The sequence below is a fragment of the Macrobrachium nipponense genome, chromosome 30, assembly GCF_015104395.2.
Source record: "Macrobrachium nipponense isolate FS-2020 chromosome 30, ASM1510439v2, whole genome shotgun sequence".
NCBI lineage: Eukaryota > Metazoa > Arthropoda > Malacostraca > Decapoda > Palaemonidae > Macrobrachium > Macrobrachium nipponense.
The window spans coordinates 57,679,161-57,705,994 of NC_087218.1; the positions used below are offsets into that span (position 1 = coordinate 57,679,161).

At 43.3% G+C, this 26,834-nt stretch overlaps 1 protein-coding gene across 1 annotated transcript in view; it reads left to right on the forward strand.

Annotated features, from left to right (window-relative positions):
• LOC135202169 (steroidogenic acute regulatory protein-like) overlaps positions 1 to 26,834 on the forward strand; it is a 321,018-nt gene that overhangs the window by 232,212 nt on the left and 61,972 nt on the right. The window contains 1 exon segment of the mRNA XM_064231424.1: positions 7,206 to 7,259. Coding sequence (XP_064087494.1) covers positions 7,206 to 7,259 — 54 coding nt within the window.

Sequence of the window (26,834 nt, forward strand, 5' to 3'; positions counted from 1 at the left end):
ATGCTTTACCCATCTCGCATGGTAAGGACCTTACTTCCCCCTCGTGGAGCCGGTCCACATTGCTCCATCGATCTTACAGACGCATACTATCAATAATCCCTATAGGCCAGGCCACTTCCGCCCATTGTCCTCGGGCTTCAAACACTAGGAAATCAGACATTCTCATTCAAAGTGATGCCCTTCGGTCCCTGAATGTATCCCCCAGGGTTATTCAACGAAAATGTTCATAACGTGGTGTGCAAAGCAATTTGAGAACTCAGGGATAATGGGTAGCCAGCATACCTCGACGATTGGTTGATCTGGGCACCAACAGTCGATGAATGGTCCCTCAAAGCCGCGAAAAAGGTAGTTCAATTTTGTCTGGAAACATTCTGGGGTTCCAGATAACAAAGAAAAGACGAAATCCCAGACTTACTCCAGAGTCCTCGTTTTCAGTGGCTAGGAAATCCAATGGGATTTGTCTTTCCCACAATCTGTCCATTTCCAGTGGTCCCAAACGGAAAGAAATAGCCAGTCTGGTGAAACAATTTGTTCTCAAATGCAAACAAACATCAAGGAAAAAGAAGCCATGGAAAGAATCCTAGGTTCTCTTCAGTTTTTGCCCTCAGTGACAGACATCCTCCTGAAATCAAGGCTGAAATGATAATAAATCCGAAGTTTTGGCGATTCGGAGACAAACGCCAAATCCTCGAGACAAGTTTGTCCAGTTAATTTTTTTTCACAGATCCCTTCGCAATCAGCTCCGTCCATGGACCAAAAGTGAAGAACCTGGCCAAACTAGTTACCCCCTTCAATATCCCCTTCCAGTGTTAACCATTCACAACGGATGCCTCCCTGTCCGGGTGGGGTGGGGGGATATTGCCTCAATTCAAAACAAGTTTTCAGGGGATCTTGGTCAGTTTCCAGTTCCCGCCCAGCTCCACGTAAACGTCCTTGGAAGCAATGGCAGTATTTCTTACCCTGAGGAGACTTCTTCCCCCGAAAAAGTCCTCATCTAAGAACTAGTTTTTGGACAGTGCAGGGTGGTAGTTCATTGCATCAACAGAGGAGGGTCCAAATCCCAACGATGTGAACCATGTCATTGAATAGCCATCTTTGCACTAGCAAGACCAAACACAAATGGCATCTGTCCCCGCCACTCCCTACCTGGGGGGGTGGGGGTAGAAATGTGATTAGTAGAACAGCTTTGTCCCGGTCCGTTCCCTCTGGAATCCAGAATGGTCCCTGGACGACAGGTCATTCCAGTGGATATGCCGGAGAGTCCCAGGTCTCCAAGAGTAGAATCTCTTCGCTTCACAAGCAACCGCCAAACAAGCTTCCCTTTGCCTATGTGGCCCCCACCTGGGACCCTTCCTGGCCTTATGCCACGGACCCCGCCCTGTCGTTAGATTGGAAGAATCAGTCGGAGAAAAATTTATGTCTTTCCTCCAGTTGAATCTTCTCTTGAAAGGTCTTGACAAGCAAGCTGATGGACTTTTCAAGGGACTAGTCAAGCACTGATTGCTTTGCTCCCGGACGGGTGGCCCAAGAGTCAACTGGTATCCTTCTGCTTCTGGAATTTGGGGGGTGCTCCTCCGATCTCAACGGATCTTCCCAATCCCAAGCTGTCACAAGCTATCCGTACAAATGAGGACTGTGTTCGCTTCCTCAGGAATTCTTCAGACCCTAACTTTATGGACTTCATTGAAGTTTGCGGCTAAACAAAGATGCTAACATTGATCCCAAAACATAACCATCCTTCCCTTCCTAAATCAGATAGGAGAGAGTCAACTATTAGACAACTATACTCAAGCTGTTAAAAACAAATTAGCATCCTTCCTGAAAAGAATCAAAGACACTACAACCATGACACGGTTAACTTAGCTATAACCTTTTTCTTTTCAGATCCTTGTTTGAAAAAGGTTTTTAGCTGCTAGCACTATTACTACTCATTAAGAAAAAAAATCGGCTTTTTGAAGAAGAATCTTCCAGTTTGGGTTCCAGATAGAACCCTAACTGAATCCTTACTTTACTACGGTCTATCCCTAAGCCCTGTGCTAAAGACTTCGACCTTCTCAAACGGCCTACTGCAGTTCTCATGGTTCTTAAAGATGATTCCCTCGAAACTAGCATCAAGTAACTGACAAAGCTCGTCTTGTACATTCATAATGCTTTCTTAGAAAGACGTTATTCTTATTAAGCCTATCTTCAGGAGCTTAGAATTTCAGAACCTTGTCCGGCTCTATCCAAGGAGGATGCGGGTCATGTGGACTTCCTCCCCCTCAGGAGAAGTTCTGCCTTGCTCCGGATCGTAGTTTTTTTTTGGCTAAAAATGGAGGATCCTCTTGCAAGGTTGGGCTCCTTGGAAACAAGTCATCCCACTTCCGCAAGATCCTTCTCTTCTTGCCCCAGTATCAACTTTAGAGCCTTTCTACTCTTGCACATCCTCAAGATCCTCTGGTTCTCTCTTCATGAGAGAAAAAGGATGGGTACTTTATCAGTAAAAGGTAATTTAGACCAAGCCAGATCCTTTACTTTCATTAAACAAGCCAATTCCTGATTCATTTGCCAAAAAGCCACATGGGACATCAGGAGAGTGTGAGTCCACCTCCAATTAAACTACTTTCAACATATGAACTTTGAGGATCTTAAAAGAAATTATACTGGATGGAAATCTCCGACAGTCTTTAAATAAAAACCGTCCAACTTACCTTAAAGTCCTTTGGAATCTTTAAAATTTTCCTGCAGTATGCCAGCGGGAAACATTGTTTTCCTCCTGAATAACTGTTATAGTAGTCCATAGTATAAGATCCATGGTCTCCTTTTCTACCTCCCTCTCCAACCTGCCGTCCAAAAGGCCTCCCCTATCGCCATGGCTACTCGCATACTCTACTAGCCTTAGCCGCTGAGATCAATTATGGGTGGATTGGTCCCTTATTTTTTTTGTTTTGCTAGGGGACAATCCACCACTATGTACTTATAATGTACTTCAGTGTACCTACCCTTTTTTTATTTTTAATGCTACAGGGTATGGACCAACAATGTGTTTGTATATTAATTTAAATACCTTATTTAAGTGAATCTATTTTTGTTAAATTTGGCCATTGGGCATTATTGTATATTACTGTGTTTCATATAAGTTTAATTTTAAGTACTTTATATTATTCTGGCTTTCTTTTTATGTCATTGTTTTGTTAAATAAGTTAGCTTTAAGTACTTAGTTTTGTATTCCTGGTAAATATAATACCCTGATTCACTTATATTATATCCCTCTTTTTTACAACTGATTTTCAGTTGTCCTTTTTTTCCCTCATCTTTGTCTGTTTTCTCTGGTACTCTTTCATAGGCCCGACCCCAACGAGCTGATCCCGTAAAAAGGAAAAAAGGATTTTGACGTAGGAAAAATCTATTTCTGGGTGATTAGGCTCGTGTCCGCCCGCTATGAAAACCCCCCACCCACACCTGTATTTTGGGGTTTGGGCCCTCGAACTGCAGATACAAGATGGTTTCAATAGATTAAGGGAATGACCCGCTAAGGGGCGTCTGCTGTCCGTGGCATCCCTAGTAGTAGTAGTAGCGGCCGCATCACCCTTAAGTTAAATCATCTCTCTCTAGTGGGGAATTTTTGATTGGAAGGTCTAAAATTGTTGAACTGTCTCGTGGTTTATGATCCCACTCGCCCCTATTCTTCATACCGACACCTTCTTTTTATAGAGTGAGCGAGTCAGTTTACTGACATTTTCTTAATTTTGTTTTTCTCTGGTAATTTTAGATTAATTTTGCCTAGAAAGAATGATATTAAGGATCCTTTCATAGGGCGACACGAGCCAATCACCCAGAAATAGATTTTTCCTACGTCCAAAATCCTTTATTTGTTTGTATTATAAAATACAAACATAGCATAGCAATTGATGTTTTGTTTTGGAAGTTAGCTGAAGGTGATTGCGAGGTAAGTTTATTTTTCTGTATTGAACTCAATCAGCGAATTTCTTGCTTTTAGTTAGTGTAAATGATTCTCAAGATACTCTGTTTATTTGGGACAAGGTTATTTTATGTTGTACGAAGTGTCTTCAAGTCAAAATATCACTTGAATAGTATTGTGAACAAAATTTAGTTATTTTTTTCGTTAGTAGATGACGCTGGGGGTATGTTTATTGCGTAAACAAAAATCAACAGATTCGGTTCGATATTTTCACTTGATCTCATCAGAATAATATTAGCTTTACATATTTATCTTTTATCGGAGTGAAATCAGTAAAAAGTTTTATGGTCGAATTCAATGGTACTATACCGAAGTTTACCTGAGTTTTATCCACATTGCTGATGCACTATAATAGTCGTTAGCAGATCAACATTCTTTCCTCAGCTTCAGCTAAAACTTACAACTTAAATTTAGCACTATATGCTCTTGCTGATCTTTTCTCCATATCAATATAGAAATATATCAGTCCTATTCTCCGTAACGTTATTTGTAACATAACTATGGTAATTTTGTACTATCATATGATGGTTGAAATTTAAGCAAAACCACCGTTATCAGATTTGGTTATTAATAAACATTACCTTAATATAATTTATCTAGCCCTAAATCCCCAAAAACCGCACCAAAATTTACCACATTGGCAACCCTGTTACCTCCTATTCTGTCCGCCAGTTGGCAACACTGTCGTTGACAGATACAAAAACCTTCCCTCAAATCAGTTGTGATAGGCAGATCGTGGGGTAGGATGGGTGGGACTAGATAAATTATACAGGTAAGTATTATTAATATTAATTTTAGAATAAAAATTCCATGTTCATAGCAAGTCAGCTGTTTCTGGCTGTATGCCTTTACACAACAAGTATAACATTACTAACGATACTTTAATCGTTCTCTTTTACTTTTTTAAACTTAACTAGAAGATGGTATAGATGAAGAGATGGAGGTAAAGGGGTTAGCCTAACTAAAAAAGGGAATAGAGAAAGAGGAAAGCCTATTGTTTTGGGTCTCAAAAATTTAACTCACTTGATATGTTGGGTGATGCTGGAGATCTTCCTCTGGATCTCCACTTCCAGACTTCGCTAGTGCGATGTTGGATTAGGTTCCAGAGGCTTCAAAATTCTTTAGCTAGCATTGCAGTCAGAAATGAAAAATATTTTCATTATTTTAGAGATCATTCAAAAATGCCACATCCATTTGCCTTCAGAGTATGGGAAATCATGACCAGGTTAAACGCAACCATTACTCATGTTGTCTTTCAGGATTTCAGTAATCCCACCTTGGAAGCTACCTCATATTTCATATTGTAAATACTTTAATTCATCCAAGAAGAATATACCAGATGAAATTATGCCACTTACTTTTTCAGAGCATGCATCTCAGCTTGAAAGCAGGTTTTGCAAATTTTGAATGCTGCAGATCATTACCTAATTATTGCTCCATTTTTACAGCTGAGTTAGATGCCATAACTGAAAAAGGAAAACCGTAACTTCTGTTCGGTACCAGCACACACAGGGATAGCTGGAAACGAAAGGCTAATAAACTACTATAGCAAAAAGGGCAATTCATGATGGTCCACAAGGAAATATTACATTATCTTTAAGAGATTTTTTCCCTTACATAAAGGAAAAAGCCCAAAAGAAATGGCAAAACATATGGGAAAATTCAATAGAAAGTAACCAAAAGATATTGGAAATTACTAGATCAGCAATCCCTTTTATTACTGCAAAATGCCAAGGGGATGGGAAACAGCCCTTTGTCACATAAGAATTGGTCACACACACCTGACACATGGTTATTTAATGGTTGGACATCCCCAGCCATTCTGTGGTGACTACCTGGTTCCTTTGACTGTGCAACACATGCTGGTTGAGCGTTCCAGTCTGCAGGACATAAGAAAGCATTTCCTTTTAATGCCGTAATGAGGAGGGTGAATACCTTCTTTCCAGGGTGCTTGGAAGGAATATTATAAGTCAGACAAGTAGTATTTTTAGTTTTTGTGGAGGAAGCAGGCTTCCTACAAAAGTTGTAACTTTTTATAGTAAAGTGTAAATGATATCACACATGTAATTATAGCATACATGAGATGAAAATTTTTATTATTTATTTTTTAATTATTTTAAAAAATTCTAATTGCATAATGTATTTCCAGCGTCAATGACCTAATTTGTTTTGATGCCAAGGTACAGTTTCACATGAATCAATCAATCAGTCTGTCTTGAAGATACTGATTTGACACATTTTTGTTATGGTAATTATTGTATTTATTTATATACCATCTAATTTACATCAGCTGATTGAGTTATATACGTAATTGATTAAATTGGGGGTTGTCTTATACGGCAAACATACCTCTAAACCTACAATTTTACATGAAAAATGGGGGTTCGTCGTAACGTACATGGAGTCGCCTTATATGTTGGCATCTATGACATTTGTGGATTTTAGCTATTCGTGAGGGTGTGTGGTACCCATCTCCTGTGATTGGGAGATGTCTACTGTATAATAGATAGTATCATCCTAAAATAAGTACGTACTACTTGTACTGTTAATATAATTTCAAAATCATCTTACAGCACAGGAAAATATCAATACTACTACACGTTAAATCTACAACACAGGAAAATATCAATACTACTACACGTTAAATGTCTGAATGATAGGGAATACACGTACTTAAGAGTTAAAGTTGTAGGCTGGTACTTAATTTTGCAGCAGGATTTTGAAATGATATTAGGATGTTCTGCGATGATAGTTTGAGGTATATTTTTTTGAACTGTCAAGTTTGGTGATGAACTGTTCAAATAGGCAGTTACATATAAGTGATTTAGGGGTGTATATAACCTGCTTAAGAGTAACAGTAGTAGGAGAGTACTGCAGTGTAAGGTTACTTTGGGTGTTTTGGGATGATGGTTTAGGACATATTTTTGTTTGAATATATTATGTTGTTTTAGTATGATAATTTAAGATACTATATTTTTGTTTGAACTATCAAATTAAACAGTGAAATGTTAAAATGGGCAGTTATAAGCATTTTAGTTAAAGGGGTACGAGGCATTTGGCAGTTATAAGCCAGTTATAAACATTTTTAGAGGGGAATTTTTCATTTCCACAAATTTTGGATTTCCGTGGTAGGGTCTGGAACCTATCCCACATAAAATAAGGGGGGCCACTGTATTTAGGAACATGCATAATGAATTAATATTGAAAAGATTACCTTTTCAGTTTGTTATTTCTTTCATTTCAGATTACAACTGCTGGAAGTTGTGCATTTTTCATTGCAAAGACATTGATATATGAGGTAAGCCTTCATTGTACTATTATGGTAGAGATTATTAGAAAAATTATGTAGTGATATTACAGACAAAGACAGACCCTTTTGTTTTGTTTATCACTGCATAATGGTAAAGCATATATAATTAGAGTTAGTTAATATAACTGGGCCTCAATGACTAATGACCTATAGAAACAGTGACACCTGTGGGAAGTGGCGTAACAATGTTTGTACTGTTTTTTGTTCAAAAACTTGTAGCTTTGACAATTTTTGTGGTACAGTAGACTGTTTAGTGTAGATTTCATTTTGCAGCTGAATGATTGCTCCATAAAAAACTGGCACTTTTTTCATGGAAAACATCATACTACTTTATCGTTCACCTTTCACATTTCCTTGTTATAATTATAACATTTTGCATTGCAATAATGAGGTAATTTGCTTGGGGGTGTATTCAAGAACAAAAACAAAAACAGTCAATCAGAAATACAGGAAATAACAGCATTATACCTTTATAAATTTTGTAGCTATGCATGTTAGAACAAAAATTGTTATTAAGAGTTTTTACACGTTGCGTACGTGTCATGTTTTCTAACGGAAAACATGAAGCTATTGTCATTAATTTTTGTACGTTTCCCCTTTTTTGCCTAGAAATAATTAGTAGGTGATTTATCTGGCTGTATTCTGGACAAAGCAAAAACTTTGTTGCAAATTCTTTATTTTATTTTTTTCTAGAGGAAAGTGAACAATTTTCTGCATGTATCTACTAATGTGTGCCCTTTATTTTATGTACATAATGTTTTAGTTACCTTTTTTGTGTGTCAATGTATAGCATAGTCATTCAGAAGAGCAGTCTCTGTCAGAAAAAGAAAAAAATAATTATAGAATAAATAAATATCTTAAGTATATACAAAACCAATATACATATATGTTATATATGTGCAAACCCCGTGGAGGGGTAGTGCCGTCAGTGCACATCATGTGGTGCACTGTAGGCGTTACTTAGGTTTTATGCAGCTCCCCTGTGGCTGCTAGATGCAACCTCTTTCATTCCTTTTACTCTACATCCATTCATATTCTTTTTCTTCTTCCTGTTACACCTTTCAAACCTTTCTAAACTGAATTTCCCTTTCAGCGCTGAATGACCTCAGAGGTCCCAGCACAATGTCTTTGACCTAAGTTCTTTATTCTTGTATATGTGTAACAAATATCTGGCACTTATTGAAAATGGTGATAATCTTAGCTGTTGGTTTATGCAGTAAGATGTACTATTTACAACAAACAGGTAAACACAGCCAAGAAATGTCTGCAATGGCTGAAAGAAATTGCAAATAGGTAGCTACAATGGCTAGCCATGCCAACTTCTTCTTGAAGATGATGTTAACCAGTACTTCTTGAAAATTTGATACCTCTTAAAGCTGTCGCCCTCATGTAGAGGGCCACCTGGCATGCATTGCAGTGAGATGAGATGTCTCTTCTTTTGCCACTCTTGTAGCACACAGAGAAGTCTTTCTTCCTGCTGGCATTAGCTATTCTTAGACACAAGGAACTAATGCTGTCTTCAGATGTTCAGAAGGATCCAAGATCCTTTGCCTCTTCTTGGATGATGGTTTTTCCTGAGGAAGATTGGCATGAATTCATCATCCCCATCATCTCTCTCTCCAACACAACAGGGCCATCAGAGTTTATATCTTTGACAGAAAGGACTGCTGGGCAGGCTTGGTGGACAGGAGGGCAATAGTAAGCCTGCTCATCAACAGGCAGGGAAAAAGCATGAGGAAAATTGATGTTGGAGTAAAGCAGTGCATCCCGTGCCATCTTTTGAAATTCCAACTGTCATTTTCAAGCATCCTTGCTGTGCTTCAGGTAAAATATGAGTAGTATTCTGCAGCAACAAGTGGACCTGGTGAAGCAACAACTAATGTTTCCACTTGGCACTCCTCTGGGTGAGGCCGTGTTACTAGCTCTTCTGATCAAATCTATTGGTGTCCTTAATACTTGATGTATTGTTCTATCACACAGATGTTACAAGGTAGACAATTGTAGTGTTGACTTACCTTCCTTCTGTACTCACTTGTGGTGCACATACTTATCAACATCTGCACCATGAGCATTCTTGATCATACTAGTGAGCTGAGTGTCCTGCCAGTACATCACAAAGGTACATACAGTATTCCCTTTGTGGCAGTAGTTTAGTGTGTCCTGAGGCACTTGGATTATTAAGCTTGCTGTGGTTTTGATATTCCTGTTGTCAACTGCCAGGTGCAAGAAGTGTTTATGCTGTTCTCTGGAAATTCCTCAGAAAGGCTACAAAATCCTAGATTGTCCATGAAGACGTGGTATCCTTTATTCATATAATGTGCCACAATTCTAAATACAGTACATATCACAGAAGTATACTGTGCCATAGTGTGTGTAAAACTCACCTTGATAAATGTGCAAGCCCAGGATGTATCCACTTTCAGTCTCACAAGAAATAAAACTTGATACCATACTTGTCAGGTTTAGGGGTTGTAAACCTTTATGGATTATCAACCTTTATAATAAAACTTGATAGCATACTTCTCAGGTTTAACAGTTGTAAACCCTTTTGGATAATCAACCTTTATAGGAAAGCATGCCTTCATCCGTGGAGAGATTCTGCAGCTGCATATGCAATCTTTGACTTTTTTCCTGCATGGCCTCCATGATGATTAGGATTTGCTTGAGCTTATCCCAGATGACTTTTGGCCATGCCTTTTGATTGAAGAAGTGGAGATATTTGCCACTTTGTTCATGCTATTATACATCATAACCTGTTGGGCAATGTGTGTAACACGGGGGGTTGGCAACCTGTAGTCTTGTTCCTAAGGCCTGTGGCATATCTCCATGCATTTGTGCAATGCCAGGTATTGTACAGTACGTATAGGTGCTGTTGCACCCATGCCATAAATATACTTGGTCCCTGTCTGTAACTGCACCCTGCAGTAGTTTACATACATATGTGTTTGCCAATAAATGCTTGAAAAACTGGAACATCAGAAGCTGTTGGAGGAAACCAAGGGGGTGATAGGGATGGGCACAGACATCCTTTGGGTGGCTCTGAACAGATGGACAACAGGGGTATTGAATCACGCAACTACTTGGGGTCCTCATTCACCATGAGTTGCTTGTGTGTTCTGCTTTGTTTCCCCCTTCCTTCACCCTCTTGTACACAAAATGTAATAAGGACCACCACAGGAGAGATCCGAAGGAATTCTATTCTAACATGATTTATGCTTTCTTGCTTCCGGCAGGGCTATAGTGGGGCAGCTTACTCAAATGGTGGGGACCTGCCGGACATAAGTGTGACACTGTATGGTAATTCTTTATACCCTAATGAACAAATCTAGTCATGGATATTTAAAATTTAGTTTTCACATAAGTGACTTACCGAACAGTTACATAGCTTATAGCTTCTTACCTACGGCAGTCGAAATTCAAATTGTTGGCGCCAGCGGCGTTGCTATCTTAAGTATAGGTGATACAAGACCCGCCCACATCCGGGAACCCTGGGTACTGCTAGCCTTCTACCGTCAATTTTCGTTTCTGCCGCTCACGGGGTAACACCTGTGAGATTTTCGCTGCAGTCTCCTGCGTCGCCATTTTGGATTTTGGTTTTGGTTTGGTGATGTACAAGTTTTTGGTTTTTTCTTGCCAGTTAGCTATCTCTATTCAGTTTTTCGTCATTATTGCTAATTATGTCAGATTCTAGTTCATCTGCTGTAAGGTTTTGCAGCGCTGGCTGCAAAACAAGATTAGCTAAGTTATGTCACGATCCGCACTCTAAGTGCACTAAATGCAGAGGACAAAATTGTAATGGTATGGATGTGACATGTGATGAATGTAAAGAATTGGATGAACAGGGATGGAAGGCGGTTAGATCGCATGCTGAGAAAATGGAGAAAGATAGGAAGAGGAAGGCAGCTCTTAGGGCTAGTAGTAAGAATAGGTTAGAAACTACTCCTGTTCCTTCGGAGACAAATAAGTCTTCTCTTGCCTCTCCTTTATTAGAGAATATTTCTCCAATTAATAGTCCTCCTACTTCTCCTTTGATTACCCCTGTTCAAGTTGCCCATGTTTCCGAACCCAACACCATTGCCTTGCTTGAGTCTAAGATGGATTAAAAATAAGTTCGAAGTGTTAGCTGAATCAGTTATGAAGTTAGGAATGTCTTTTAAAGCTTTCGTAGATAGTACAGTGAAATCTAGTGCAGTGCAAAGTGTTAATGTTGCGCCTGAGGAGGCGGTTGTCCGTTCCCCTTCGACTCCCAGACGAAGGTCACTGTCCCGCTCCCCCACAACCGGGAGAAGGCATACCGGAGGTCGGAAGGAGTCTGGGGGAGTTTGCCCACGGTCAGCTGTCGACTCCGATGACTCGCGGGTGTCGTCCAAAAAGATGTGGAAAGGTGTTAGTGTTTGTGATTCTCGTCTGTCTTCTGATTCGGAAGTGCGCAAAAGGCGAAGTGATTTGGTGTCTCGACCGTTAAAAAGACATTCGATTCTTGCGGGTGATTCGTCACCGACTCCTGTTAAGAAGTCTAAGAGGCATTGGAGTCCTCAACCTTCGTGTAGTTTTGCTCCGGATGTGATATTTAGCGAATCTCCTTCGCAGTCGCATTTTTCGGCTAAAAGCAATGGCTCTCGGACTAAACTTCGTGATAATTCACGATCGCTCGACTCTCCCAAGCGAGTCTCGGTCGCAGTTTCGGCTTGGTCGCCTCGTTCGACTCCGTATTACTGTCCAGAGAAGCGTATTCGCTCGTCTTTGTTCGACTCCCCTCGCCGTGAGTCGATAGGAATTTCGACTGGTTGTTTGCCTGTGTCGACTCGTGGTGCGGAGACTTCACCTGTTAGAAAGAATCGTTCTTCGACTGAAAGACCATCGACTTCTACAGTGTTAGACGATTCTACCTTAGCTCCATTTAAGAAGCATTTCCAGGATCTTATGAGTTTGTTGAAATCCTCCACCGGGGTAGAACATAAGCCTGATTTCGACTCTGCTTCCGTGCAGTCTGAAGAGGAAGCTTTGGATCAAGATGACAAGGATTCGTCGGCTTATTCGAGTCTTCTTAAATTTTTCCTGTCCACTTATCCAGATTACTTTGAACCTGCTTCTCCGTCTTCACCGCCTTCAATGTTCGTTAAAGATAGGAAGACAGCGTATTCGTGTCTACCTAAACTGGTTCTTTCTCAGTCCTCGAAGCAGGCCCTCAAGGAGTCAACGGAGTGGCTTTCTAAGAAGAGGGAAACAGGTAAGGCTTCGTTTGCTTTCCCACCTTCTAAGCTTCAGAGTAAAGCGTATCGCTTCTACGCAACTGGAGAAGTTCCTTCTTTGGGAGTGTCTGCCTCCTCCCAGGGAGACTTCTCCGGTTTAGTGGACTCACACGAAGAGCAGCTTTTTCGTCAGCTAAAATTTTGTTTCTTCTTCAGAGCTGGACCATTTGGTGAAGAATATTTTTAAAGTATTTGAGATATTTAGTTTTTTGGACTGGACTATTGCCTCTTTAGCTCGCAAGATTGAAGACTGTCAGTCTTTAGAAGAAGATTTTGCCACAGACTGGTTAGGAGTTCTGTCCTGTGCGGATAAGGCTGTTAGAGATGGTTCAGGAGAATTAGCAGCCCTTTTCACAATGGGAGTGATGAAGAAGAGAGAAAGGTGGTGTTCTTTCGTGTCTAAAGGAGTCACTAATAACCAGAAGTCGGCTCTCATGTTTGCTCCTCTCTGTAAATCTCATCTTTCCCTGAAGAAACCATTCAACAAATTCTATCGGATTTAGAAAAGAAATCTACTAATGATCTCCTTCTTCAGTCTTCCAGACATCCGAAAGAGCCTACTCCGACAGGAGCTAAGTCTTCTCCTCTTCAGAAGCATCCCTTTCGAGGGAATAAACCTAAGTGGCAACGACCCAGGACTAATTTGCGTCCACAGTACGAGTCCTCAAAGAAACCTCCCTCCAAACCTTCGGACAAGTGAGAAGCCATTCCTTCACGTGCAAGTAGGGGCAAGACTCCATCTTTTTTGGGAAGAATGGAGTCGAAGAGGTGCAGAGCAATGGGTAGTTCAAGTTCTTCGAGAGGGATACTCGATTCCTTTTGTTTTAGATCCTCCTCTCTCCGATACACCAATCAGCTTAACAGCATATTCTCCAGGATCAGAGAGAGCTTTGGCTTTAGCAGCAGAGGTCAATGCACTCATCAAGAAGGGAGCAATAGAGGAAGTCCTCGACAGTTCTCAGGGATTCTACAACAGACTCTTTGTAGTTCCCAAAGCCTCGGAGGTTGGAGGCCAGTGCTAGATGTAAGCGCATTGAACCTTTTTGTGCTGAAGACAAAGTTCAATATGGAAACAAATCATTCTGTGATGTCGGCACTTCGCCCAGGCGATTGGATGGTGTCCCTGGACATGAAGGACGCCTACTTTCATGTCCCGATTCACCAAAGTTCAAAGAAGTTCCTGAGATTTGTGTTCAAAGGGAGGACGTATCAATTCAGAGCCCTTTGTTTCGGCCTTTTGACGGCCCCTCAAGTATTTACTCGTGTTCTTGCTCCATTGGGGAAATGGCTGCATATGTTGGGCATAAATGCAGCATTTTACCTGGACGACTGGCTTCTCAGATCGGGTTCGAGGACACAGTGCGTGAAGGATTTACGGAAGACACTGTCATTAGCGAGTCAATTGGGAATTCTCATCAACCTGGAGAAGTCTCAATTAGTGCCGTCCCAGAAGATCCCCTATTTGGGGATGATTCTGGACTCTCAGACTTTTCGGGTTTTTCTGTCCCCGAAAAGAATAGAATCTTGCCTCAAAAAAGTGAGTCAATTCCTGAACCGTCAGTCCTCCTCCGCCTTGGAATGGATGAGTCTTCTAGGGACGTTATCATCAGTAGAGACGTTTGTAAACTTGGGTCGTCTTCACATGAGATCTCTTCAGTTTTATCTCAAAGCGAGTTGGTGTCGGAAGTCTCAACCAGACACGTATTCGTTCCCAGTGTCGGAAGAGATCAAGAACGACTTGAGATGGTGGATGTCGAGGGAAAGATTGCAAGAGGGTCTCTCCCTGACATTAAGGAACCCAGACGTAGAATTATACTCCGACGCATCGGACAGAGGTTGGGGAGCTCTCCTAGGGACCAAAAAGATCTCAGGATTATGGTCAGAGAAAGAGAGGTTGAATCACATCAACATGAAGGAGTTGAAGGCGATTTGGTTCGGTCTGCAAGCATTCGCTCCTTTCTTGGTCGTGGGAAAGAGAGTGGCAGTATACTCCGACAACACCACCGCTCTATCTTATATCAGGAATCAGGGAGGAACCCATTCATTCTCCCTCAACAAAGTCGCAGAAGATCTCCTTCTCTGGTCTCAAGATCAGGATATTTCCCTCGTTCCGAGGTTTGTACAGGGGAAGTTAAATGTATTGGCGGACGAACTCAGTCGAGTAAACCAAGTTCTTCCCACGGAGTGGACATTGCAAGACAAAGTTTGTCAGGAACTGTGGAAACTTTGGGAAGACCTGCAGTGGATCTGTTTGCCACGTCGAGGAACAATCGACTTCCGATCTTTTGTTCCCCAGTTCCAGATCCTCTTGCTTGGAAGACCAACGCAATGCTTCAGGATTGGACGGGTCTAGACGTTTACGCCTTTCCCCCATTTGGAATGATCAGAGAGGTGTTGAACAAGTTCCTCTCACATCAAAATGTGTCAATGACGTTGGTAGCACCATTCTGGCCCAGGAAAGAGTGGTTTCCAGACCTTCTCAAGTTGGTTATAGACCATCCCAGACTTCTTCCTCAGTATCCTCGGCTACTCAAACAGCCCCACTTCGACAGGTATCATCAGAATTTGTCCGCTCTGTCACTGACAGGGTTCAGACTGTCTGGAAACTCGTCAGAGCTAAAGGGTTTTCTCGTAGAGCGGCAGAGGCTATTGCTAACTGTCGAAGAAGCTCTTCTGCCAAGCTTTACCAATCGAAGTGGGGAGTCTTTAGGACGTGGTGCAGAAGACATAATTTCTCGTCTTCTAAAACCTCTGTGACAGAAATAGCTGATTTTTTGCTGTACCTTAAAGAAGTTAAGAACTTGTCGGTATCGACAATTAAAGGGTACAGAGCTATGCTGTCCTCAGTGTTTAAGCATAGAGGGCTTGACATCTCCTCTAACCAGGATATTGGAGATTTAATTAAATCAGTTAATACAGTAAAAGTATCCAAGAAGGATGGTGTGGACTGGAACTTGGACGTAGTTTTAACTTTTCTGATGTCTTCACGATTCGAGCCACTTCGTGAAGCGTCTTTGAGAGATGTAACGAGGAAGGCACTTTTTCTCTTCGCTTTGGCTACAGCAGGAAGAGTGAGTGAGTTACAAGCCATCCACAAAGAGGTGGGGTTCAAAAATCGTAATGCGGTTTGTTCTTTTGTTAACGAATTTTTAGCAAAGAACGAATCTCCCTCTAACCCATGGCCTAAATCTTTTGTACTTAAGGGATTATCTAATATAGTGGGTCCGATGGACGAAGAATATTTACTATGTCCTGTCAGAGCTCTGAAATGTTACCTGTCAAGGACACAATCCGTTAGAGGTAATTCCGACCGACTTTGGTGTTCGGTTAAGAATTCTGCAAAACCCCTCTCCAAGAACGCTATTTCGTTCTTTTTGAGAAGTCTGATACTGGAGTCCACACTCTCAAGTCCAAGATCAGACTCTAAATGTGCTTAAGGTGAAAGCACATGAAATACGTGCAGTGGCGACATCCTTAAGCTTCAAGCACAATATGTCCGCTTTCCTCGATTCTCAATCTACGTTTTGGTGAGATCGAGATCTGTGTTCGCCTCATTTTACCTGAAGAATGTAGAGGCTACCTATGATAGTTGTTGTAAATTGGGTCCTTTGTCGGTAGCGGGCATGGTGTTGGGAAAGGAAACATAGGGGAACTTTCTATCCTCTACTGTCTCCTCGCCTTGTTATAGGTTGTTGAGTCGTGGGCAGACTAGAGGCTCATAGTACTTTGGAGAACCTCCAGATCTTATTTATTACTTTTGAGTATGTCATTATTTTTGGTATAGGTGATGGTCTGTTGTTTTTTTTTTATCTGGTTTTTGAAGAAGCCCAGGGCAAGGGCATTATCTGTTTTTAATATTTTGTCAACCAACGGTCTTGTCCATGGTTACAAAATCCCACTAAGTAGGAACGACCCTGGCCTATACTGCCACGTCTCCTACGAGTGATGAGAGCGCCAACCAGAGGCAGTATTCTACTGCAGCTGCTCTCTCACAAGGTAGGGTACTGCAACATTTGCTGTTTAATGTGGTCTTACTGTCATTTTTATGTAGTCCATCTACCCTCCTTCCGGGTAGTTTGGATTCAGCTATGTAACTGTTCGGTAAGTCACTTATGTGAAAATGATATTTTCATGATAAAATAAAGTTTCACATATACTTACCGAACAGTTACATAATCAAAGCCCACCCACCTCCCCACAGATGGACGTGGCGGCTAAACGAAAATTGACGGTAGAAGGCTAGCAGTACCCAGGGTTCCCGGATGTGGGCGGGTCTTGTATCACCTATACGATAGCAACGCCGCTGGCGCCAACAATTTGAATTTCGACTGCCATAGGTAAGAAGCTATAAGCTATGTAACTGTTCGGTAAGTATATGTGAAACTTTATTTTATCATGAAAATATCATTTTGCGCTTTGAGAAGCCATGCCCCTTTTGACCATGCTGTTCGCGGGGTTCAACAAACTCTCATTTTCCACCATAGACTTATCATTTGAACAAAATCTGAATTGTTTTACAGGTTTTCTATGGTGCTGAGTTGATTTTTCACTTTCAAATGGACCAACATGTTTTTGTGTCAGTATTTTGAGTGTTCAGTATATATGTTGCGGGCAAATAAAAGAAATTTTTTGAAAAACGGTTTTCTGTTAAGAAATTTTCTTTCTTTACAAGCTATGCTTTCATGTGTACACATTTGAAGAAAAACTTAGCAAATAATCAGTTCTTTCAGCACAGACATGAACAAGTACTACATAGATGAATAAGGTGTCACTTCTTACTCTTGAACAGTGTTCAGAGAAGCACACATTCTTCTCTATTTGTTACATGTGCACTTGCACAGCTGCATGCATCCAATTCCAACCTTTCCACAAGAGCATCTTTTACATCCACTGTCACTCTTACATACCCACTTAACCAGTTCATAGCAAGCTGCAGAGGCTGCTGGAAGGGTTGTCCACACAGGAGCCCAGGATGTGGTGGTTTTATCCTTTGTCCAGCCCCAGTTTTCTGAAGAAGGTGCTGCTTGCGGTGACTGATCACAGGTGACCCAGATACTTGTTTGATAGGCTGCATGTTTTGAATTCTGCAGTAAGTGATCTTGCATTGGTGGAATGCCATCCATTGAATTGCTTCTTTGGCAGAACAGCTCCTTGCATGCTTCTTTTGACAGACTCCAGCTGGCTGGTTTTGTCATATAACACAACTGTGCAGCATTCCAGGTGCTTGAAGTGATTGACATTAATGTCTATGGGAGTGTAAGGATGCTCTGCCATCAGAATGAAGGCATCTGTCACCCTAGGATAGCACTTCCATGCATCCTAAGCTGTTTTTTCCCTCTTCCATAGAAAGATGATGAAGTGTCACAACCAGTAAAACTGTGAAATGCAGGCAATGCCACACACTTCTCCTTTCCCAAGGCCTGAGCAATAGCATTAATGTCGATGTAAATAAACTTCTTCCCTACTCCAAAGGCCACATGTTTCTGAGATGGTAGAACTTTCCAAGCAAAATGACGACAACATCATTGTCAACTGTGAGCACCAAGCATTTTGCAGAGCCATTCTTTAAAGCATCTTGCAAGTGAAGGACAACATGAGTGTCCACCTCTTCGTGATCACATTGCCCCATACTGTGGTTTGACCCCGTCATGAATGAATGAATGAATGATTGGAAGTTCTCTGGCATCCTGACATCGAAGGTCATTGACGCCGATATCGTTTATTATAAATAAAGAATATAATTATATGCAATTAAAACCATAAAAGCAAATATATCATTGTAAAAGTTAAATAGCTTTCAGAAGACCTGCTTCTGAAATAAATCTAAAAATGCCACTTGCATTGTATGACACATCATGTCCAAGAATCTTGGTAAGGATGAACCTGCCATCCTCACCTCGAGCCTCAAACAGATATCTATTTCTTTCCGTGCTATAAGTGGGGCATTCAGTCAACAAATGCTTCACGGTCAAGGGTATCAAACAGTCGTCACAATATGGTTGGTGTTGGCCAGCTAGCAAAAACTCATGTGTCATCCGAGTGTGACCAATTCGGAGACGACAAAGAGTAGTCTCCCACTTTCGGGGCATCACGTTATATTTCCAAGGGAATATAACATTTGTTATTTCTCTCATCTTATTCTCAGCTAAGCTTTCCCAATGCTTTTGCCAATTATTATAAATAAAATTCTTAATTGTAGGTAAAAAATCATTACATGGAATGGGATACCTTCTTGCTAGCAACTCAGCTGCAGCATTCTTTGCCAGTGAATCTGCCTCCTCATTTCCACACACACCTACGTGTGCCGGAACCCAACAAAATCTAACTGTTATGCCTTTCAGACCAATAATAAAAAGCCACTCTAAAATCTTTAAAACCAAAGGGTTACTAGAATTAAAAACTTCTAAAGCTTGAAGGACACTTCTTGCATCACTAAAAATGGTAAAATTGCCCTCATCTTTTAATGCTATTTTCTCAATAGCGGTTAATATGCCATATAGTTCTGCAGTAAATATGGAAGATACTAGAGGAAGTGCACCTCTACAATTAAAAGAACCACTATATACTCCAAATCCAACGCCAGCATCAGATTTGGAGCCATCTGTATATATAAAAGTCGATTCCCTATGTTCTTCGACATGTTCATGAAAGAGAGACCTGGCTTCTAATTCAGTCATGTTCTTTTTTATACCAATAAAATATTTACAAAAAGATATATCTGGTAATTTCCAGGGAGGGGTTGGTGATATCCTAAATGGAAGAACTCTATTTCTGGCTATATCAGGACCGTTTATTAATTGTTTTACCCGAAAACCGTCATGACAATCCGACCACGTGTGGTGATGACGTCCTTCTCTGGGGGAAACTTGCTCTTTGCAATTTTGTCTGAGAGGAATTCAAACAGTTCCTGCTTGTTGTCAGAACCTCTGAGAAAGTCACACCATTTTACAGGAATCTTGTTCTGACCCTTGACCTTTCTGCGTGTTCCTTTTCCCCTCTTATCTCTTGTCGATTCCTTGATGCTGTTCTTTGTATACATGTCCCAAACGACGTCCAGTCTTTGAGCACTCTCCAGCTGGTTTCTGAGGGTGGGGAGAAACACAATATCTACGTTGAGTGCACAACAGCAGCACCATCTGCAACTTTCATGTTAAAGGTACTAGGGGGTTCTACTTCTAATGCTGGTTTCTCCAATACAGCCAATAACTTCCAAACTAGGACAATTGTCAGATTCTTCTGCTTCAGCAACACCCTGAAGGCATGCTTCAATATCCTCATCACCCAACTCTGCATCAGCAGAACTTTGACCCTCCATCTGTGTTGCCTTCATCAGGCATGTCATCTGGTCCAACTTCGTCCCCAGGCGCAATCTGCCTCTGTCTGAAAGGGCAGGTGGACATTTGTTGTTTTCATGCATGAAAAAGTGTCCATATCCATTTCTCTGTGCTGTGCCACAATGTACAAATGGGAGAAGAGATCCACATCAGTCTTCAGCGTTGCAGTCTTCTCTGATCGTTTTGTCTTTACATTTGGCACTGATGACCTGAACAGTGGCAGCGAGTTGTTCTTGACCGAGACGTGGATGGACACACCGCACTCCAGCAGCACAGATTTTATGTAGCCCTGAAACTGCTGCTTACCAAGTGCCTCCACGTTGCAAACTGTACTCACAACTGATTCATCCAACACATCACAAGTGTCCAAAGTGAGAAGCTCAGGAGATTTGTGCAAGAAAGGGCTGCCTATTTCATAGATGGTTTATGAAAGATCCACTGCCCACTATGTGAAGTTTTTCTGTGTAGAAAAGACTTCTTCATAGTGAAGATGGTTTTCATTTTGTTCTGTGAAGAGGTTCTCCTCAAACTCTTTCAGGGGTTGTTCTTGCTCGGGACGTGCAGCATCCACTTTCGAAAGGCTGTGGGGTTCTCCTTTAGTCCAACAGCACCACCTGCACCTTTCAACCTCTCGTTATTCTGTTAGTGTACTTGGTCCACAGGCATTGAGGAAAAGCAGTTGGTTGTCTTAAAAACAACCCACTGTCCGCTCTGAGCAAATTCTTGCAGAATGGAGGGAAGAAGCCGCTCCACATCACGAATGTGCATGGGTAACCAACGCGTAGTTGTTGTGGTCGAGTGAGAAGAATCAGGGTGCAAAAGCCTTCAGTGCTTCCACATATAACTGGAAGTTTCCTGTACAGTGAGCCCTAACGAAGGTGAGAACCAGGAGCTCTAGCCTGAGGACTGTATTCTAGTATTGGAATGTTGGACTCTTCTCCATCATGTCCTGTCTCCACTCTTCTTTTGCCTCTTTGGTTTGAGATAAGTCTGTTTGGGAGAAGGGATCTTACTGGAGCTTCACAAGGGCAAGAGCAGTGATCTGATGTGTTTGCTGTCTTGGTAATGTGGCAGCAGTTGAGAGAAGAAAATCTTTGCAGAAGTCTTCCTCTAATGTAAATAAAGAAAATTACGCATTGGTTTGTAAATATTTTTCATTATTAGTACTCTCTTGATCACAATTTAAGTTGAAATTTGTGGAAAAAATGTGATTTTTTTGTGGCCTGTCTCTTTCTCCCAGCAGGAGGCCATGGCTATAGAGGCCACAGCGTGGACTTCGATCCATGTCGCTTCGTGGCTCGACCTGTGGTCTAGGGCAGTAGCTCGTTTCGCCATGGACCCCGACCTTCAAGATGAGGCAGAGCTGGCCCAGTTCAAGGATCCAGTCCTGTTTGGAGGGAAATCCGTGGGCTTCCTTACAACCCAGTTGTTTACCCATTGGTCCTACTGGATTCTAAGAAGGAGGGACACTGTCTTGGCCAAACTCCTGAGGATAGGGAGGCCAAGGCCCTGAGGAACGCCCCGGTGTCAGGGAGTCCCTCTTCCCGGAGCAATTGGTGGAGGAATCCCTAGAGCATTGAAGGAAAGCCAGCCAAGACTCCATCATGTACAGGGCCTCTTCCTTCAGACAGCCGGTGCAGCGCAGGGGTCTGGAGCCCCCCCAAGGCTAGGCAACAGCAGCGGAACGGGGCTTCCTCCGCCCCCAACAACCAAGATTCGTCCTTGGGAGGTTGGGGAGCGCAGGGGTCTCAGCCTTCCTCCAGAGCCCCTGCCACTCCCTCCTCCTCGTTCAGAGCCAGACCCTCCGCTTCCTGGAGGGGCAGAAATGGCCGCTTCCCCAGGAAGAAGTAGGAGTTGAGGCCCCCTACCCTGCCAGTTGCCACGGGTGGGGGGTTACCTCTTGAACCATTGGCGGGACTGGGAGGTTCTCGGAGCTGACCCCTGGACTGTTCAAGTCTTCAGGGCTGGTTACCGGATCCCCCTCCTAGACGAGAAGCCTCCCCTGACGGGGAAGCCCGACAGCGTGGCGTTCCAGCCTCGGGACCCCAGTCACGTGGAGGCCCTTCGGCTGGAGGTTCTGTCTCTGCTAGAGAAGGGATCCCTCCAGCAGGTGGTGGCCCTCTCCCCTGGGTTCTTCAGTCACTTCTTCCTGGTGGCAAAGGCCTTGGGGGGATGGAGACCAGTAATAAACCTGTCCGTCTTGAATACCTTCATTCTCAAGACGGCCTTCAAGATGGAGACCCCAAGATCGTTCCTTGCGGCCCTGAGGGAAGGGGACTTCATGATGTTCCTAGACCGCAAGGACACATATTTTTAGATTCCAGTGTACCCCTCCAGCAAGGAGTACCTTCGCATCAGGTGGGAGGGCAACACCTTTCAGTTCAGGACCCTATGCTTTGGGTTGTCGACGGCGCTGCAGGTCTTCACAGGAGTGTTCTCCCTTGTGTTGGCCTGGGCTCACCGGAGGGGGATCTGTCTCCTGCGGTACCTGAACGACTGGTTGCTCCTTTCCTCCTCAAGGGAGCTCTTGCAGGAGCAGAGGGACGAACTCCTGGCCCTCTGCGGGAGACTGGGCATCGTCCTGAACTGGGAAAAATCCCATCTGGTGCCTACCACCAGAATGGTCTATCTGGGGATGTACCTGGACACTGACAGCCAGTGCCTTCCTGTCGGAGGATTGGTTATCCAGCCTCCAGAGTGTGGCACATCCCTTCCTAGACAGTTCCCCCCGGCCAGCAAGGGATTGGCAGAGGCTGCTGGGCCATCTCGTCTCCCTGGAGAATCTAGTTCCCCAAGGCAGACTAAGGCTGATGGCTATCCAGTGGAACCTGAAGGAGGGATGGGCATTGGGAATGGACCACCCTCAGAAACCCGTCTCTCCTCGCAAGCCACAAGAGAAACGCTTCGTTGGTGGTTGGACGGAGCGAACTGCCGCCGGGGTGTGCCCTTCTCAGACGTTCCTCTGGAGATGCTCCTGTTCACGGATGCGTTGAAGGAGGGTTGGGGTGCCCACCTCCAGTCGGTAATGAAGGGGGGACGTGGTCGGAGCAGGAACAGTGGCTCCACATCAACAGGTTGGAGTTACTGGCCATTCAAAGAGCTCTCCAGGCCTTCGAGCCGTAGATAACAAACAGGACGGTGGCAGTCATGTGCGACAATGCCACAGTGATGGCGCACATCAGGAAGCAAGGGGGGGCTGAAGTCGTGCTACCTTTGCAATCTGGTGGAAACCATCCTGGAGTGGGCAGAAGGCATAGGAACCTCCCTGACGGCAAGATTCATTCTGGGGAAAAGGAACGTAATAGCCGGTGAGCTCAGCAGGCAAGGTCATGTTTAGAGGCAGAGTGGTCCCTACACCCTGGAGTGGTGGCGGAGCTGATCGGGATGTGGGGCTCCCCCTCCATAGACCAGTTCACGACGAGCCTGAACGCCAAACTTCCGGTTTCTGCTCCTTGGTTCCCGATCCGGCAGCAGCCTGGGAAGACGCGTTTCAACATCCGTGGGACTGTCTGGACCTAAACGTGTTCCCCCCCTTCGGAGTACTCAGACAGGCCCTCAACTGACCGAGGAACTCAAAGGGCACGTTCATGACCCTAGTGGCCCCCATGTGGCTGGACAGGGCCTTGGGAGCTCCCCCACAGGCCAGACCTACTGAGACAGCCCCACTTCGAGAGGTACCACAAGGGTCTGTCCTCCCTATCCCTTTACGGGTGGAGGCTATCGAGCACCTTCTGAGCAAGAAAGGCTTCTCCCGTAGGGTGGCCTCGCAGACGTTAGGGTACCTGAGGAAGTTGTCCGTGGCTGTCTACCAGGCCAAGTGAAAGGTGTTCGGGGCATGGTGCAAGGAGCGGGGCCTTGAACTCCTACAGGCCAAAGTTCCCCACTTAGCAGAGTTCCTGGTTCACCTGAGGCTGGACAAGGGTCTCTCCATAGTGGCTGTAAAGGGAGTCCAGGCAGTGCTGGGCCAAGTCTTCTTCCTGAAAGGGATAGATCTGGGGAGCTTCAAACAAGTGTGCCCTCCCAGCTCCATGAGGGCTCCTCAATATGACATAGCGAGAGTTCTCAGATGCCCTGAGGAAGCCTCTGTTATAGCCTCTCAAAGACATCCTGGACAGGGAGCTGACTCTCAAAACAGTTTTCCTGTTGGCCTTAGCCTCCTCCAAGCGGGTGGGAGAGCTGCATGGTCTCTCATACGTGGTCTCGCACTTGAAAGGGTGGAAAGATCTCGCCTTTAGATTTGTGCCCTCCTTTATGGCCAAGACCCAGAACCCCTCGGTTGTGGATGATAGATTCGGGATGATAGATTCATGGAATTCGGAGGACCCCAGGGACCCCCTCCTGTTCCCGGTCCGGGCTATGAGGAAATACCTCAGTAGGACAGAGCGGTTTAGGCCAGGGATTCAGAACCTCTTTGTTACCATGGGCCAAGTGAACAAGGCGGTCTCGAAGAATACCATCTCTTTCTGGTTGAGGGAGACCATCAAGAGAGCCTATGAAGGAGCGGGACTTCCTCCTCAGCAGGGGGCCAAGCCCCATGACATCAGGGGTATTGGTACGTCTCTGTCGTTCTCTAAGAACTTGGCGGTCAGTCAGGTCCTGCAAGCCAGGGTGTGGAGCAGACTTCCCACCTTTATGGCATATTACCTAAATTTAAGATTGTACCAGGAAGTCTCTCGACTCCTTTGAGATCGGTCCAGTGGTGGCAGGACAACAGAGGGTCTAGCCCCACCAAGGATAGGAGCTTAGGGTATGAGTGTGCCATGAATGTAGTGCATTACTAACTTCCCCCCCCCCCCCCCCCATTCTTCTCCATCCTTGGGCCTTCGGCGTATATCTCAGAACCCTACAACTCTTCAGGTAAGCCCAGGGAACTTATAGCCTTCGAAGTACAAACCATTGCATTATATGATACCATTGGAAGCTATTCCTCCTTCCACTCTGCACCAGGGACGGATGCTCCTCCTCCCCCTGCCCAGCCCTACATCACCCAACGAGCATAGCTGGGTCCACATGGGGGCGTCCTCCGGACTTTTTCCAGGCTGCTCCTTCCCTAGATACTCCCACCTCCTAAGGAGTAAGTCTTCTACAATAGTAGTTCAAGGTAAGTATATGGCGTTAGAACAAATCACAAATTCTTGGTAATTTCTATTTTTCCTAGCTACACATACCTCGAATTACGGAGTTTTTAGGCCCTCCCTACCATCTCCATGTATCTTATGGTAGGTGCCTTAGGGGCGTGGAAAGGATTGGAGTTCAGGTCAAAAGGTTGTTCGAGGTAAGTACTATAGCTAGGAAAAATACAAATTACCAAGAATTTGTGATATTAGTTAAGTAGTCCTCTCTTTAAGCATTAAATTACATTTTAACATTTTCAAAGGACCTTTAGTGGTTTGACCGAAAACCAGCTCAAAATGACTATAAATCCTGTAGCGTCATTTGGTGCCAACCATAAAGCTAACATAACAAAAGGTAACTTTTCTCCCAGTCATGTTCAAAGTTATTACACTATTTTCGTAAACAACTCTTTAACGTTTGGTGAAACCGCTCCACAATGCCTTGTGATTTGGGGTGATAAGTTGTGGAAGTCACTAGTTTAATGCCTAACTCTTTCATTCTATCCTTGAAATATTTGTATACAAAATTACTGCCATTATCACTGTATAATACGAGGCAGACCAAACTTAGAAAAATAATCTAACAAGCGTTTAACTACGGTCCTTGCGTTACAGCTTTTTACAGGTATTGCCTCTGGATAACGAGTTAGTCTATCAATGATTGTTAACAGATATAAACTCCCTCCCTTACTTCTAGGCAATGGTCCGACCATATCGATAACTAACTTCTCAAAAGGTTTGCCAATTGAAGGAATATTACACAATGGAGCTCAGGGAATTACTTGATTCGGTTTCCCAGCAATTTGGCATTCATGACAGCTTAAAACATACCTCTTCATGTCACTTCTCATTTTAGGCCAAAATATGCCCTACTAATACACCTAAAAGTTTTATTTAGTCCCAAATGTTCTTGCTCATCATGCGCTAACTTCAAAACTAATTCACGAAGCTTCCTAGGGACCACTAATTGTTCGGTGATCTCCTCTTTGCTACCTGACATAGGACGAACATAACAACACAAAACTTTGTTTTTTAAACAAAACGTTTCCTTACACACATTATCGAGATCATCATCCAGTTAACGTTAAAAAATTCGGGTTAGTGTTTCATCCTCTCTCTGAAACTTGGCTAGCTCAATCTTTTTCAAAAGGTTAGTGCCTAATTCAGTACAGTAACTATTACTTGATTCTACTACATCGACTATGTTATTCTCAACAGCTACACCTTTAGCTTGGCTATCACTGTCACCACCGATAGAGTCAGGTCTCTCAGCTACACTCATGCCAAGATCAACCTCGCCACCTCTATCACACTCGTTTGAATCCGCGAACAAACTTTGACTATAGTCTATGTCTTTATCTAAACCTGACCTAGTCACTACCATTTCAGGCACTGGAATCTTTTTCACAACAGGATTCACATACTTGAATAAAGCTATGTCATTACCGACAACAATGTTAATGCCATCAATGGGCAAACTGTCAACAACTGCTAGTTTCACCTCTTCTGACACCCCCTGACTTTCCAAGTTTACCTTCATGAAAGGACAAATAACACAAATGTTTGGAAATCCGCCTAACATGACTTCTTCTTCCATGTTGATTTCTCCCTGTTTGGTACACACACACTCCTAATTAGGGAGCCAGCAGCTCCGGTGTCCTGAAGCAAGACTATTTCTCTCGAATCCCCTCCTCCAAGAGAGAAACTACACCTTCTGACAGAAATTCTCCATAAAATTTCCAGTTTCTTTCATCACATAATTCCTACTTGCCAAAAGGTTAACTAGACACTGGTTTCTTAACGTCCTTCCTTTCTACTACACAATTTCTCGCTAAATGCCCTTTCTCATTACATCGGAAACTT